Source organism: Hemitrygon akajei, chromosome 3, assembly GCF_048418815.1.
Source record: "Hemitrygon akajei chromosome 3, sHemAka1.3, whole genome shotgun sequence".
Classification (NCBI taxonomy): domain Eukaryota; kingdom Metazoa; phylum Chordata; class Chondrichthyes; order Myliobatiformes; family Dasyatidae; genus Hemitrygon; species Hemitrygon akajei.
In genome coordinates this window covers 138,861,104-138,877,695 of record NC_133126.1, presented here as the reverse complement: position 1 = coordinate 138,877,695, position 16,592 = coordinate 138,861,104, and the positions used below count along the sequence as shown (strand labels likewise).

Below are 16,592 nucleotides of genomic sequence, written 5' to 3'. Positions count from 1 at the left end.
TGCAGAGTTGCTTGGATTGTTCTTTTTGTCTTCACGGTGCAATTTTTGGCAGGATACTGACTCACCAACAGGACTTTCCAGACACAGGTGTATTTTTATTACAATCAATTGAAGCACCTTGACTGCACACGGGTCTCCAAAAACAGAGCTCCATTGAACTAATTATGTGACTTCTAAAACCAGTTGGCTGCACCAGTAATGATTTGACGTATCATATTAAAGGGAGTTAATACTTATGCAATCAATTATTTTGTGTTTTATATTTGTAATTAATTTAGATCACGTTGTGGAGATCTGTTTTCACTTTGACACGAAAGAGTCTTTTTCTGTTGATTGGTGTCAAAAAATCCAAATTAAATTCTGGTCTGGTCAAGAGAAATCTCAATTTCAACGGTATTTTCACCTCCTCTTTAAATCGGTCCTTAACTATCCTTTGAGGAACGATGAACATTATCATCCTCCTCATAGTTCCTTATGCCTCCAAATTTTGCATCAATTACAAATTTGGAAAGTGTTTTCTAGCCATTATATGATCTCCTTCAATTTAAAATTGAAGATTTAATTCCCCCTCCCTCCACCCTCCTTTCAACATTTTCCTCTTAGCCAATTCCATATCTGTTACTTGTGCAGCCTATTTCTTTCCATAGGCTACATTCCTGATTCAATTACATGGCCTCTAATCAAATGTTTTTTGAAGTCCATCAGGTGCTGTATACAGGTGGCCTCCTGTATATTGGGAGACCGCTTTGCCGAGTCCACCAGAAAAAGCAGGGTCTCCCAGTGGCCACCCATTTTAATTCCACTTCTCATTACCATATCAACATGACAGTCCATGGCCTCCTTGACTGCTTGATGCTTCTCCCCACCCCACCCCCCCTTAGGTTGGAGAAACAACACCTTATCTTCTGGCTGGGTAGCCTCCATCCTGATTGCATTAACATTGATGTCTCAATCTTCCGGTAATGCTCCCCCTTCATTCCCCCTTCATTCCCATTTCCTTCTCTCTCCTTATCTCCTTACCTACCATCACCTCCCTCTTCTCCAGCCCCTTATCTTTTAAACCAATCAACTTCCCAGCTCTTTACTTCACCCCTCCCCCCTCCCGGTTTCATCTATTGCCTTGTATTTCTTCCTTCCCCAGCTCCCCCCCCCTTACTCTGACTTCTCATCTTATTTCTTCAGTTCTGATGAAGGGTCTCTGCCCGACACATCGACTGTACTCTTTTTCCATAGATGCTGCCTGGCCTGCTGAGTTCCTGCAGCATTTTGTGTGTGTGGCTCTATAGCTGTCTTCTCTGTTGCTCATCAAAAACCACTAATAAGGTAGTATGATATGATTTGCCTTTAATAAATCCAGCCTAGTTTTCTGTAACCAATTTGCATTTCTCCAGGTGATGCTGGCTCGGTCTGAAGAGGTAGTTTGCAAGGATATCAGCTGGTAATAATACCCTCAGAGGCCACATTATTAGGTACCCTGTACACTTGATTGTTAATACAAGTATCTAATCAGCCAATCGTGTGGTAGCAACTCGATGCATAAAAGCATGCAGACATGTTCAGTTGTTGTTCAAACCAGACATGAGAATGAGGAAAGAAATGTGATTTAAGCAACTTTGACCATGGAATGTTTGTTGGTGCCAGACGTAGTGGTTTGAGTATCTCAAACTGCCGATCTGGGATTTTCATGCAGAATAGTTTCTCAAGTTTACTGAGAATGGTGTGGGAAAAACAAGCCAGCCAGTGAGTGTCAGTTTTGTGGGTGAAAACGGCTTGTTGATGAGAGAGGGAGATCGGAGGAGAATGATCGGATTGGTTCAAACTGACAGGAAGGCAACAGCAACTCAAGTAACCACACATTGCAACAGTGGTGTGCAGAACTGCATCTCTGAATACACTGGCGTCAAACCTTGAAGTGTATGGACGACAGCAGCAGCACACTAAGAACATAATAATAAACAAGAGAAAATCTACAGACGCTGGAAATCCGAGCAACACACACAAAATTTCCATAGATGCTGCCTAGCCTGCCAAATTCCTCCAGCATTTTGTGTGTGATATTACGAACATAATGCCATCTTATTAGGTACCTAATTTTGTTCTGCTTGAGTGTATTTCACAAAAGCTTTCCCCAAGCATTTTTTTAAAAGTCTTATCCTTGTAACATTTCAATTTTTTCCATTTCTCTTTCATGTCTGTGTACTTTCACTTCATTGCATGAATGCTGATTGTCTGAACCACCCTATCTTGAATTCCACAATGTCAGTGGTCCAAAGCAAAAAAAAAGGCTGTTTCCAGTTTTTTTCTGGATTTATTCAGAACTCTTTACTTATAGCATCAAATTTTGAATAATCCCAGGAGAAACATCTTTTCTACATCTAATCTGTTGAAGTGTATTGTAACTGTAAAAGTCTAGGTGCCAATTGTTTGGTTTCTTTTGTATGGCCAGTCTGTTTCTTCTTTCCTTTCAATTTTACCCGTGGACATTTTGCCTAAATTTGGTGCTTTTATTTACAGGCCTGCAATGGCTATGGGTAGTAAGCTCAACTGCGTAGTAAAACTGCGTGGATGTTTTAAGTTATCTTACTTGCCACTGGGAATGGTAATTTCCAATATAGCAAAGTTTATTTTATTACTTACATTATAAACTGAAGTTTAAATATGTGGAATTTTCCCTAAAACGTGTAGGAGGACTTGGAAACATACAATGTAGGTTTTGTTGGACGCAGGAAAATGCATTTCGTATGATATGAATGGAAATTTAAATTAATATGTCTGGCAGGAATTTTTACAAAGTGTTCTCTATACAGTGACTCATCACTGCCTGTATAAAGTAGAGCAGACTTAAAGAAGCGGTCTAGGTAAATGTCTGCATCATATTGTGAATCATAGGAAGTTTTGTCTGAACTTAACATTAATGTGGGAAAATCTTTATCCTCCTTCAGTTCTTTTACTGGTTCCAGTCTAGCAGTTGAGTGATTTAGCAAAGGTCATTCAGTTTATAACACATCATTCCATCAAACAAGTATGTATAAAATGTTAATGAAGTAAAATATATGTATGACAATCTTTCTTTTTCTTTTCTTTAGATCTGCTTAAAGGAGCTTGTTCTCTGACTACGAAAGGAACAGTTTGCTTGTCACAACTTTGGATGTCTGTGAAGAGCTTACATGAGGTAACAGCAGGTTAAAGCAACCATCTCAGTGGTTTTTGAGTCAAGAAATGGGCCAAAAAATCTCAGGGAATATAAAGTCTGTGGATGTGAGGGAACCAGCCTACAGACCTGTTAAGCGAGAATTACGAGGTCCTGACTTTTGCAAACCAACTCGGCTTGATATGCTACTGGACATGCCGTCAGCTTCTCGAGAAGTTCAGCTCAAGCATGCCTGGAATAATGAAGACCGTTCTCTGAATATTTTTGTAAAAGAAGATGACAAGGTAACCTTTCACAGACATCCAGTTGCCCAAAGCACAGACTGTATTCGAGGTAAAGTTGGGTATACTCGAGGCCTTCACGTCTGGCAGATTCACTGGCCTACTAGACAACGAGGAACACATGCAGTTGTTGGAGTGGCGACTTCGGAAGCTCCATTGCATTCTGTGGGATACACCTCCTTAGTTGGCAGCAATAATGAATCGTGGGGCTGGGACCTGGGTCGCAACAAACTGTATCACAACAGTAAAAACCAACCAGCATCAACTTACCCGGTGTTTCTGGAGCCTGATGAATCTTTTGTTCTGCCAGATAGTTTCTTGGTGGTTTTGGACATGGATGAAGGAACATTGAGTTTCATAGTGGATGGACAGTATCTAGGTGTGGCCTTCAGAGGACTAAAAGGGAAAAAACTGTACCCAATAGTCAGTGCAGTCTGGGGGCACTGCGAGATAACAATGAGGTACATCAATGGACTAGACCGTAAGTCAATTTTCAAAATCCTTCTGTATCTTGTTAAGTTTATAAAAGTAAATGTATTTTCCATTCTGTAATGAAGATGATTTTTCTTATATTTTGTCACAGTCCCTGTCAGTACCATATGTAGGATCAAGTTGTCTACAGCTTCTGGGAGGAGAGAAAATGAGGATGGCTAATCAGCTAGCTTTTTAGTCAACAGAATGATGTAATCTATAAAGGAAATTAATGTAATTGCTTGGAATTAATGTGCATTTATGACAGGGAAATTATGTTTTAGTAATCTATTGGAATTTCTTTGAGTTTGTTTCTTGTAGAGTAGATGGGGGAATTGGTGTATAAGGTTTTCAGTAAGACACACACAAAATTGATGAAGTAGATTTAGAACAACTGAATTGCTAACGTATCAATGTGGATTGAGAGTTGGTTATTAGATGGAAAAGATTAAGTGGGTTCTTTTCAGGGTGGCAGGCAATAAATTGAGATACCACAAGGGTCAGTACTTGCAATCTAGTTCAATGACTTGACCAAGCAGATCAAGTGCATTATTACTAAGCTTGCTGATGCTCCTAAACTCAGTGGGAATGTGAGTTGCAATAACAATGTAAAGAAGTTTCAAGCAAATGTAGATGAGCTGAGTTGGTGAACGACAATGTGCAGATAAAGGCAACGTGAAGTTGTACGCTTCGGTAGTAGAAGAAGACATTGCAGAGTATTTTATTATTGGTCAGATTGATGTTCAAGGGTGTTCAAAGGCATTTGAACATCAACATGGAGGTGCAGTAGGCAATTAGGAAGGCACATGGCATGTTGACTTCTATGGCAAGTGAACTTGAGAATGGGAGTAAGGATAGTTTGTAACTATATAATACCTAAATGAGACAACACTTGGAGTATTGCTTAATTATAGTTCCCTTACAAAAAACAATGTTGCCTGCTTTAGAGTGCAGTGAAGTTTCTGAGGTGGCAGGTACAATAGTATTATTTAAAAAGTACATCGATAGGTACGTAGAGGGGCAGAGCTTAGAGGTATATGGGCTTGACACAGAAAATTGGGACTAGCCAGGCTTGCACTGTCATTGGCATGGACTAGTTGGACTGAAGGAGCAGTATCTATGCAGTATTGCTCTAGGAATGGCAGGTCTGTCATATGAGGAGAGTGTGATTAGATTTGGCTTCTGTTCTGTTGAGCTTAGAAGAGTGAAAAGAACTTTCTAGAGACTGGCAAAATACTGGGAGGGCTTGACTGGAAAGGAGAAAGATAGTTTCCAGGTTAAGGAATTAAGACCGTGGCTCACCGTCTCAAAAGTAAGGGACCAACATTTAGACCCGAGATGAGGAATAGATGCTAGAGGAGTCGGGATAGAGAGGGAGGGAGGAGCAGGAAAGGAGCATTTGTGGTTCAATATTGAATCACACTGCCCGTTTGTATAGTCAGTCGGCCTTCTCCTGCTCCTGTTTCCTATTAATTGGATTTATCCTGTGCAAGAAAATGTTAAAAAAAACTTCAATTCAGTTTTACTTTATAATAATGTATGGCTTTCAAATACTTTAGAAAGAAAGGTCATGTAGTTTTTAAAAAAATGTAATTTATCCTAGCAGTGACTGTTGACTCACGTTCTGCTTTGGCCACTACAGCCATATGCATTTTGTACTTCTCGTACATTGTACCATGCAGGAGAAAGACTACTGGCCCAACCTAACCATCTGATGCAAATACCACTTCCCTTTCTATATTCTTGCCTCTGTGGTCGCTGCTGTGATTGTTGCCTATTCTCATTCTTTCTTAAGTCAACTTCTAAAGCACAGGCTTTTAAACCTAGACTTTGAAGGCTTGTATCGCTTAGACAATTACTGGGCAAACTTAAGCTCTGTAAGTGCTGAATTTGATGCTTAGCATTGTCTGAATAATTAGAAAACTAGGAGGCACAACAATTTTTAGTTCATATTTTGTGAAAATGTCCTGTTTCAAAGGTACATTTAATGTCAGAGAAATGTGTACAATATACATCCTGAAATGCTTTCTCTTCACAACCTTCCACGAAAAACAGAGGAGTGCCCCCAAAGAAAGTTAAGTGTTAGAACCCCAAAGTCCCCCACCCAACTCCCCTCTCTCCTGCGCGTAAGCGGCAGCAGGCAACAATCCCCCCGCCACTGGCAAAAAGAAGCATCAGCACCCATCACCGAGCACTCAAGCGTGAGCAAAGCATCAGCAAAGACACAGACTTGCAGTTACCCCAAAGATTACTCGTTCATCTGGTATCTGACATACCACAGGTCCTCTCTCTCCCTAATGAGGGAGAAGGAGGCGTCTCCGTTTCATTGTTCTGCATTTCACATTCTCACTGAGTTTAGGAGCATCAGCAAACCTAGTAATATGGACATTACAACTTCCTTCAGATAGTTAGGCTAGAAATTCTATTGCAGAGCACAGATTGTGTTTGTGTGTTATGATTTTTTTTAGAAAAAATATACATAACCAAATTGCATAGATTATGAAGCCTGGAATTTTCCTGCCAGGTCCCTACAAAGCAATGTGTGTAAAAGCATCTGGATGTTATTGGTAGCATTCAGCACCATGACACTTGCATCATTTTCGTAGAGGCGTGCCTGTCAATTGATGGACCACTTATTCAGAAATAGGTTTATGTAAGGTGAGCAAGCCTGCTTTGGGATAAGCAGAGGGAGCCCAGCTTCAATCACTACTGAGCAATTTCTCTAATCTAATTGCAGTTCATCCTCTCCCCACCATTGCACCATTACAACCTTTCAGGTCCCATCTGCCTTTTGATCAACAGATGTGCTGGCATTTTCCACATCTCACCTGCCTAACCGCCCCAACTCTTACTCTCCACCATGTCAATTGATTCTACCATCCATCGCCTGTTACATTTGTGTTGCTGTGCAATTAATTTGTTAGAAGTTAGATGTAGATTAATGGAACAGCACATCATTCTGAGTTTGTAGTGTCCAACTTGATGGCGTGATAACTGATTTCTCTAACTTCCGTTAACAATCTCCCCCCCACCCCCGGACCCCTTTTTTCCCCTTATTCCAGCAGCCCCCATCACCCTATCTCTTTACCTTACCCAGCCCTTTTGATCTACCCATCATCTACACATTCCTCTCGCTGGTTCCCCTGCTCACCTCCTTCATTTTATTTCATGCTCTTCTGTCCTCTCCAATCAAATCCCAACTCCTTTATCCCTTTGTCACTTCCATCTATCTGCTCCCAGCTTCATACATTGTTCCCTCACCTGCCTATCACCCCCTTCTCACTTGGGATTCACATATCGCCTGCCAGCTCTTGCTCCAACCTTACAGAGTGGAAAGGGTGATTGCAGAAGGGTTTGCAGCAGGTCTCAATTTTGTCCTGTTTTGATACGTGGCACCTCTAACAGGACAACATTTAGTCATTGCTGCACTGAAGATTAGCATGGAGATCTTGTGTTCAAGTCTCTGGCATGGGAGTTAAAAGCAACATCATCTGACCCCAAGGCCTCATGCCTCTCTATGATCCTCTGCTGACAGCTGAAGTCTCTACTATTAAAATGAATAGATCGTAAGGACAATCATGTCATGACTTATAATTGTCACTTCAGTTTGAATGGGTGAACATTTTATTTTAGTCTTGTTCTCTCCCTGTCCATTCTCATTGGGATTTTAATTTTTTTCTGTGTTTGATTAGTTTTTTTAAGTGCTGGCTGATGATCATTGATCTTGGCAACACTTTGCAGAAACTTTGTAAGTTCTCTGATGTTTGGTAAATTCACACTGATTTATGATCGTTTCCTGATGAAGTCTGGAATTGATTTCTAGGAAATGTATGCTGTAGATGTCATAAATCCCTAGAGTAGCATGTGCTACAGTGCGACTGAATCTGCAAAATGCTAGTAGTAAATTTAATTTCCTGAACATGTAAATGGAGTGGAAGTTTGTTAAAGTACTATTAATCAAGGACATCCATTTTACTTGAATCTGATGATGGTTTTGAGATAATTAATTCAAGTTTCATGTGCAATTGCAGTATATCAATTCCTCTTCCTCTTTTGTAATTTTCCTTTTTCTTCCCCCTCTTAAAGATTCATTGCATAAATTTTGAAGATTATATCACCAGGAAAGATTTCTAAAATGCATTAAAATAGCAAACTATCTGAATAGCATTGTAATCAAGCACTTAATCAAGTAATTCTAACATCCATTGTACATGAATGAATTTCCTGATGTAGATCAAAGGGTGGGAATTGATAGCTCTGCAGAATCTTGGCCAGTTGCAGCACTTTATGATGAGGAATGCCAGTTCCCAAAGGGTTAATTTTAGTAGTCCTTTCTCTTTTTTGAGATTTATTATTTTGAGCTTGTCTTAAAGATCATTAGGGAGGAGGACTATCAGAGAAAGAGGTACAGGAGCCTGAAGACAGACATAGAGACACACAGGTGCATACACCACCTTCCCCTTTGTCATCAGATTTCTGAACAGTCCATGAACTCTTTTGGCTTTTTTGCACTACTTGATATGGATGTATATAATATAGATTTATTGTAACTTATAGTATACTTTATGTATTACACTACTGCCATAAAGCAACTAACTTCATGACATGTGTTGGTGACAGTGGGGCTTGATATTATAGTTTTCAAGTCAACAAATTAGCTGCTATCATGTTAGAAAGCACTTTATTATTGTGTGTATATGTTGCTTTAGAAAAGAAACACTGATTTATATATACAAACATGTTTGTGTGTGCGTGTGTGCGTGTATATGTATATATATTTTTTTCCATTATAAAAAAATCTTGCTCTTTGGAGGAAAGTGTCTGGCATAGCTAAAACAAAAGCAGCATTTCTGCCTATTCTCTGCAGATAATGCGGCAACAGAAATGAATAACATACACATACTTTACATATACTCCCAACTTGACACAAAAGTTTAATTCCTCAGAAATAGCAAAATTCATGTGCAATCTGCACAGAATGAAACCAAAGTTTCAGCCGAAAATCATTCTGCAGTGAGCAGTAACTCTATATATTTCATAAACTGAGTTACATTTATTGTCGTGTACACAAGCAAGGTGAGGTACAGTTACAATGGAAAAGCTTGCAGCAGTATCACAGGCATGTGGATCCAGGCAACAAACAGCACTATAAATAAAATGAACATTAATTTTTCAAAAAATTGCACTGAAGTCTTGTTTTTGCACAATAAAAAGCAAAGGCTCAATCAAAGTTAAATCCAGCAAAGTGCAAGAGGTGATCCGTAGTGTTACATTGCTGAGGTAGAGTTAGAGATGTGCAGGTAGTTTTAAGAACCTGGTGGTTGTTAAAGCAGCTGTTCCTGAACTTCATAGTGTGGGACTTAACATTTCTGTACCTCCTTGATCACAGTAAGAAGAGGGGATGGCCCAGATGGTGGGGATCCTTAATGATTAATGATGCTTTCTTGAGGCAGCCCATCCTGAAAATGTCATCAGTGGCGAAGAGGGCTGTGACCACTACTCTCTGCACATAGTGGCATACCGCGGCTCTTGAGGAATTACGATCTGCCTCAGGAATTGCTGCTGCAGTTCTACACTGCAGTCATTGAGTCTGTCCTGTGCACCTCCATCATTGTGTAGTTTGGAGCCGCCACCAAGCAGGATAGAACCAGACTACAGCGCACAGTGAGGACTGCCAAGCGCATCATTGGAGCCTCCCTGCCCTCTATTGTGGACCTGTACTCTTCCAGGTTGAAGAAGAGGGCAGGGAACATCATAAAGGACTCCTCCCATCTTGCGCACGGACTGTTTGATCTGCTTCCGTCTGGTAGGCACTTCAGATCCCTCCAGACTAAGACTAATAGGCACTGGAGAAGTTTTTTCCCTTCTGCGGTCACTTTGCTGAACAGTTAACTGCCGGTTAACTGTCGGCTAACTATTACTTGGATTGCACTACCTGTATGTATAATCTATATTTTCATTTATATTTATCATTATTATTGTTATGAGCAGAGAGACAACATCTGCCGGAAGTAAATTCCTTGTATGTGCATAGGTACTTGGCGATTAAAGTTTGATTCTGATTCTGATTCTGATACTTGTACATTTGAACTGCTGTTCTAGGTCGTGATATATCTAGTCATTATGCCACAGTAATATAAATCGTATGATATATACCATGGTCTCTTACCTTGATAAGCAGCCCTGTGGTCAAAGGCCTTCTGAAGATCCAAGTAAACAACATCTGTCTTGCCTGTCGTTTCCTCAATCAATTCCAACAGATTTATCAGGCAAGAATTTTCCTTAAGGAAACCCTGTTGACTTTGACCTATTTTATCATGTGTCTCAAAGTACCCCAAAGCCACATCCTTAGTAATCGATTCCAACCATGGAGGTCAGGCTTAATGGCCTATAATTTGTTTATTTCTGCTTCCCTTCCCTCTTGAGGAGTGGAGTGACATTTGCTATTTTCCAGTTCTCTGAAACCATGCCAGGATCCAGTGATTCTTGAAAGATCATTGCTAATGTCTCTGCAATTTCTTCAGCTACCTCTTTCTGAACCTTGTTGTGCAGTCCTGCTGGTTTAGATGACTTGTCTACCTTCAGACCTTTCAGTTTCCCCATCATCTTCTTCCTAGTAATAGCAACCGCACTCACTTCTGTCCCCTGAGACTCTGGAACTTCCATCATACTACTAGTGTTCTCCACAGTGAAAACTGATGCAAAATAGTTTTCACTTTGTCCACCATTTCCTTGTTCCCCATTACTACATCTTCAGCGTCATTTTCTAATTGTCTGATATCTAATCTCACTTGTCTTTTACTCTTCATATATCTGGGAAAAAAACTTTTTATATCCTCTTTGTTATTATTGGCTAGTTTTCCTTCATTTTTCATCTTTTCCCTCCTAGCTTTTTTAGTTACTTACTGTTTTTAAAAGCTTCCCAATCCTCTAACTTCCCACTAGTTTTTGCTGTATTATATGCCCTCTCATTTGCTTTTACGTTGGCTTTAACTTCCTTTGTCATCCGTGGTTGTGTCATCCTGCCTTTAGAATATTTCTACTTCTTTGGGATGTTTCTATCCTGCACCTTCCAAATAGCTCCTAGAAACTCCAGCCATTGCTGCTCTGCTGTTTTTCCTGCCAGTGTCCCTTTCCAATCAACTTTGTCCAGTTTCTCTCTCATGCCTCTATAATTTCCTTTTCTCCACTGATACATCTGACCTTTGCTTCCCCCTCTCAAATTGCAGGGTGAATTCTATCGCATTATGATCACTCTCTCCTAAAGGTTCCTTTACATTTGTTATGACCCCAGCCCCCTCCTTTGTGAGAATCGCGAGAGAGAGAGAGAGCAGCCTTACAGTTTGGAATGTGGGCTGGCCTCTCAGCCAGGCAAAAGCCATGGACATAGCCATTGTCTTGGGAGACACCTTTGTGGAATAAGGGACTGGACTACGTGCAAACCCTCAGGGCAACGTGGGCTGGGTGATGGGGGAAAGATTGCCTCACCCCCACCCTGATTGACATCTACAACCCTGCCAGTCCAGATAAAAGGTGGGCTGCCGAGGCAGGGCCTCAGACGCACCAAGGAGACACACGAAGAAGACACGATAGCGCTTCCCGTCGGAGCGGGAAGCCATTCTGAAGGAAGCCACGTGCGTTAGATTCCGGATCGGGAGTCTATGGCTGAAACCAAAGGAAAAACCGTTTTAAATAACAACAGGGATTTGCTTCGCAAAGACGACGGGCAAGTGTTCCTTCTCTCTCTCTCCAACACGTGAAATGCCAGCGGTTCCCGAAACGGGGAAGCCTGCAGACTTTGAGTGACTCTTATATTCCATTGGACTCAGTATTATCCCCTAGACAACGATAGAGCTTATTTTTGATTGATTATTACTATACCTGTGCTTTAGATTGAGTTTTGACGATGTATATGATCTGAATGTTTTGTATTAATCATACGTTTGTGCCCCTTTATAAATAAAAACGTTTGAAAATAGTATCATCAGGCTTCAGCGGACCTTTCTATCTTTGCTGGTAAGTCACCCGGTTACTGGGAACGTAATACATTAAACTCCCAAATCAAATCTGGTTCATTAGAGAACACCCAATCTGGAATAACTGATCTCCTGCTGGCCTTGACCACAAGCTGCTCTAAAAAGCCCATCTCATAGGCATTCAACAGATTCCTTCTCTTGGGATCCAACCTGATTTTCCCAAACTACCTGCATATTTATATTGCCCTTGACTATCGTATCTATGGGTTTTGGGCATGCGTTTTGTATCTCTTGTTGTAATTTGTAGCCCATATCCTGGCCACTGTTTGGAGGCCCGTGTATAACTTAGACCATAAGACACAGGAGCAGAATTAGGCCATTCAGCCCATCGAGTCTGCTCCACCATTCCATCATGGCTGATCCTGGATCCTACTTAATCCCTTACACTTGCCTTCTCACCATATCCTTTGATGCCCTGACCGATCAAGAAACAATCCACTTCTGCCTTGAAGTTGAAGATGCAGTCAGTGGCAGAGTACTCCACTGATTCAGTACTCTCTAGCTAAAAAAATTACTCCTTACCTCTTTTCTAAAAGATTGCCCCTCAATTTTGAGGCCACGGCATCTAGTTCTGGATACCCCCACCATGGGAAACATCCTCTCCACATCCACCCTATCTAGTCCTTTCAACATTTGGTAGGTTTCCATGAAATCCCCCCCCCCCCTCACATTCTTCTAAATTCCAGTGAGTACAGGCCCAAAGCTGCCAAACACTCCATGTATGTTAACCCCTTCAGTCTTGGAATCATCCTTGTGAACCTCCTCTGGACTCTGTCCAATGGCAACACATGCTTTCTGAGATATGGAGCCCACGACTGTTGACAATATTCCAAATGCAGCCTGCCCTAGTGTCTTATAAAGGCTCATCATTATCTCCTTGCTTTGATATTGTATTTCCCTCAAAATAAATGCCAACATTCCATTTGCCGCCTTTACCACAGCTCAACCTGTAAATTAATCTTTTGGGAGCCTTGTAAGAGGCCTCCTAATTCCCTCTGCTCCTTTGGTGTTAGAACCTTCTCCCCATTTTACACAGTAATAGTCCATCAGTGTCTTTTTATCCTTGCAGTTTCTTAACTCTACCACAAGCACTCTACATCTTCCAATCCAATGTCACCTCTTTCTAAGGATTTGATTTAATTTGTTACCAACAGAGGCACTCCGCCCCAACCCTTCCCACCCCCCGGCCTGTCTGCCTGTCCTTTCGATACAAGGTGTATCCTTGGATGTTAAGCTCCCGACTAAAATCTTCTTTCAGCCACAAGTTAGTGAGGCCCACACTGTCATATCCGTCAATCTCTTAACTGTGCTACAAGATCATCCACCTTACTCTGTATACTGTGTGCATTCAAATATAGTACTTACAGTCCAGTATTCATCACTCTTTTCGATTTTTGTCCCCCTATTACGTTGCAACTCATCTCACTAACTGAAATTTTGCCCTCTCATCTGCCCGTCCTTCCTGACTTTCTCACTACGCACTACCTGTATATCAATTGCCCCATTCTCAGCCATACCATTCCAGTTCCCATTCTTCTGCCAAATTTGTTCAAACCCTCCACAACAGCTCTAGCAAACCTGCCCGCAAGGATATTTGTTCCCTTTGGTTTCACCCTTTTGTACAAGTCATACCTCCCTTAGAAGAGATTCCAGTGATCCAGAAATTTGAAACCCTGTCCTCAACCACACATTCATCTGCCAAATCATCGTATTCTTACCCTTGCTAGTGCATGGCATAGGTACAGCTTTCTGCGTAGCTCCATAAATTCACTCTTCAGGACCTCCTCCCTTTTCCTACCTATGTCATTAGTGCCAGTGTGTGCCAAGACTTCTGACTGCTTGCCCACCTCCTTTAGAATGCAGTGGACCTGACCTGTGATGTCACTGACTGGCACATGCCATCTGGGTCTCTGTCATGACCACAGAATCTCATGTCAACTTCTCTAACTATGGAATCCCCTGTCACTATTGCAGTCCTCTTCTCCCTGCTACCTTCTGAGCCACAGCACCAAACTCAATGCCAGAGAGCCAATTGCTGCAGCTTCCCCCAGTAGATTGTTCTCTTTCCCAATGATATCCAAAACGGTACTGAGGGGAAAGGCCGCAGGGATTCTTTGCATCGGCTGCCCATTTCTTTTTCCCTCTTCTGACAGTCACCAAGGTACTTGTCTCCTGTAACTTAGGGGTTATTATTTCCTTGCAGCTCCTACTTATCACCTCTTCAGTTTCCCATATGAGCCACAGGTTATTAAGCTGCATCTGTTGCTCCTTAATATGTTCTTTGATAAGCTGCAGCTTGGTACGGATGTGGTTATCTGGGAGGCTGGAGGTTGCTCAGAATTCCCAAATCTCACATAAAGAGTGCAATGCGGCCCCGGGAGGCATCCTCGATGCCTTAGCTCTAACAGACAGAGAATGAAGACGAAGAAACTTACAAGATATGTATCTCACCCAAGCCAGTTCTCCCTAAAGCTTGATGAGCCAAAGCCTTCCCAATCTAACACTGATCCACTCACACGACGGCCGTTGCGCTTGCCCCTGCCTTATTCTGGTTAGCGCTCGCTAATTAACCACTATTTGATTGGGCCGCCGGAAAATGCTGAAAGCCCACAAATGCCCCTTTTTAAAGTTTCTCTCATGGATCTGCGAGTTGCCACCCCGCCCCCCCCCCCCCCACTTCAGATTCAGTTGGGCTGGCAAAAAAAAACCTGTGGTACCAGTGTACCTGCAGACATATCTTCCGCTATATGTGGCCTCAAATATGGTCTGAAATGTATGTTCCATCCTCTTCAATTTGATTAATATTAAGGGAATGATTTTTTTTTGCATCTAACTTGCAGTACCATGCTAAGGGTGTGTTAGTAGTGTAGTGAGTAGTTATTAATCTGTGCTGCACTCTTATATACTTACTTCAGAACAAAGCCTGCTGTCTAGTAATTGATTTCCAGTTGCTTTGTAATCTAAATAAATTTTAATATAAGTAATGTCTTTGAAGTTATTCTTTCAAATACTACATTGTAATATGTAGTCATTGAACCCTTGGGAAAATCTGCAATCATTGTCAAATTAAAGTGACTATGCATGTGTTTGAAGATGGATATTATGGATATTAAAAAATAGATTTGTTTTGTTATGTGACTGAGCATCTATTTGTCAAAAGGTTTTATACATTGCATAATGTTTGTTCTCCAGTTCTTTTAAAGCATAAGTGGTGCTTTTAAACTCCAGAGCAATTTTTAGAAATTGATTTTGTTTTGAATACAAGACTAATCCCACAAAGCAAAAGAGAATTCCAGAGCCCCAGTTGAAACTGTTTTAGCAGAAATATCATTGTATCACTGGTAGTGAAAATCTAATTTGTTCTGCTGAGGGGTATGTACATTCCATAAAAAATATTTGTGCTGGAAATCTGTTGTTTAATGTGGGCCTTAATATGCATCATTTGTAGACTGGAATAGTGAACAGTGGAAATGGGTAATAATATAGCTCCAAAAGCTGGTTCTGTGTGGCTGGTTTAGGAATTCACAAGTTAACAAGATAATTACCAGTAAATGACATTCAGTTTAATCATTGTTGACTGTGAGGTTGACTTGCTCCAGAACAGCAGAATTAGTATTCATTTGCCGTAATATTGAGAAATATGAGTAATGAGAAATAGTATTCATTTGCCATAATAATGAGAAATTTCCAAACTTCAATTGTATGACAAGGATGGCAATAATTAGAAATCATATCGTGGAAATTGGCTTCACCTTCAATAAAATAAGAAGCAGTGATCAGATCAGCTGAAATATTGTGGCAGAGTGAACTCTACACTTCCATGGCCTAATCCTCTCACTACTTGTGTCCGTACTGCTCTGTATCATGTTAACAGAAGAATTGGGCTTGGCTGAGACGTTCAGTGTTGTCTGGCTCAGACACTGCGTCAGTGTTTGTGTATCATGAATGAAAGAGGGACCTGAGGATGGCTGAATGGCTGTCTTCAAATTATGACTAAGGGGAATTAAGAAAGACAGTATCGTCTTTCCATTTGACAATCACCAAATTTAAATGATCCATTGATGTTTTTCCAAAGGAACTTTGTATCTCATTGTTTAGTGATCATAAAGTTTTTTAAAAAAAATCTTTGAAGTAAATAACCTTGGTCTTGGGATCTGAGTTTTAGAATGGCTCCCATAGATTGGAAGGTAGAAGTACTACAAGACAATATTTAAGAAATACTACAAGACAATACTGAGAACCAGTTAAGGCTGATTTATACTTGTGCATCACATTGACACCGCAGGTACTGCGTACCCTACGCCGTAGGGTGACATGCACCTCCCCAAAAAAGTTACTCACGCGTCGCGCCGACGCAGACTGCAACAACTGTGATTGGTCCGCTTGGTAGCATCTCATTTCCTCCTATGCATTTCCGGTTGCTTCTTCTCCACCATGTCTGTACACCAATGTGAAATAGTTGAACCAAATCATCAAATCTACCTGCCGACATGCGAAAATGTTTGAAATGCATTTCCATGTCCGTATCTCTCACGAAGAAACTCAACACAGTGGCTTAGAAACCCCACCGCCAACTAGTGTTCTGGTGCACACCAATGCATGCTCGCCACGGTGTAGAGCGACGCAGAAGTGAAAATCAGGGCTAAGGAGTAG

At 41.1% G+C, this 16,592-nt stretch overlaps 1 protein-coding gene across 8 annotated transcripts in view; it reads left to right on the top strand.

Annotated features, from left to right (window-relative positions):
* Positions 1 to 16,592, top strand: part of LOC140725453 (SPRY domain-containing SOCS box protein 1-like) — a 213,240-nt gene that overhangs the window by 103,269 nt on the left and 93,379 nt on the right. For 7 of the 8 annotated variants that reach the window (XM_073040925.1, XM_073040920.1, XM_073040921.1 and 4 more), the window contains one exon: positions 3,087 to 3,913. In XM_073040925.1, coding sequence (XP_072897026.1) covers positions 3,220 to 3,913 — 694 coding nt within the window. In that variant the 5' untranslated portion in view covers positions 3,087 to 3,219. Of the gene's footprint in view, positions 1 to 2,065; positions 2,084 to 3,086; positions 3,914 to 16,592 lie in introns of those variants that run through there. The other variant, XM_073040928.1, reaches the window with a different exon arrangement.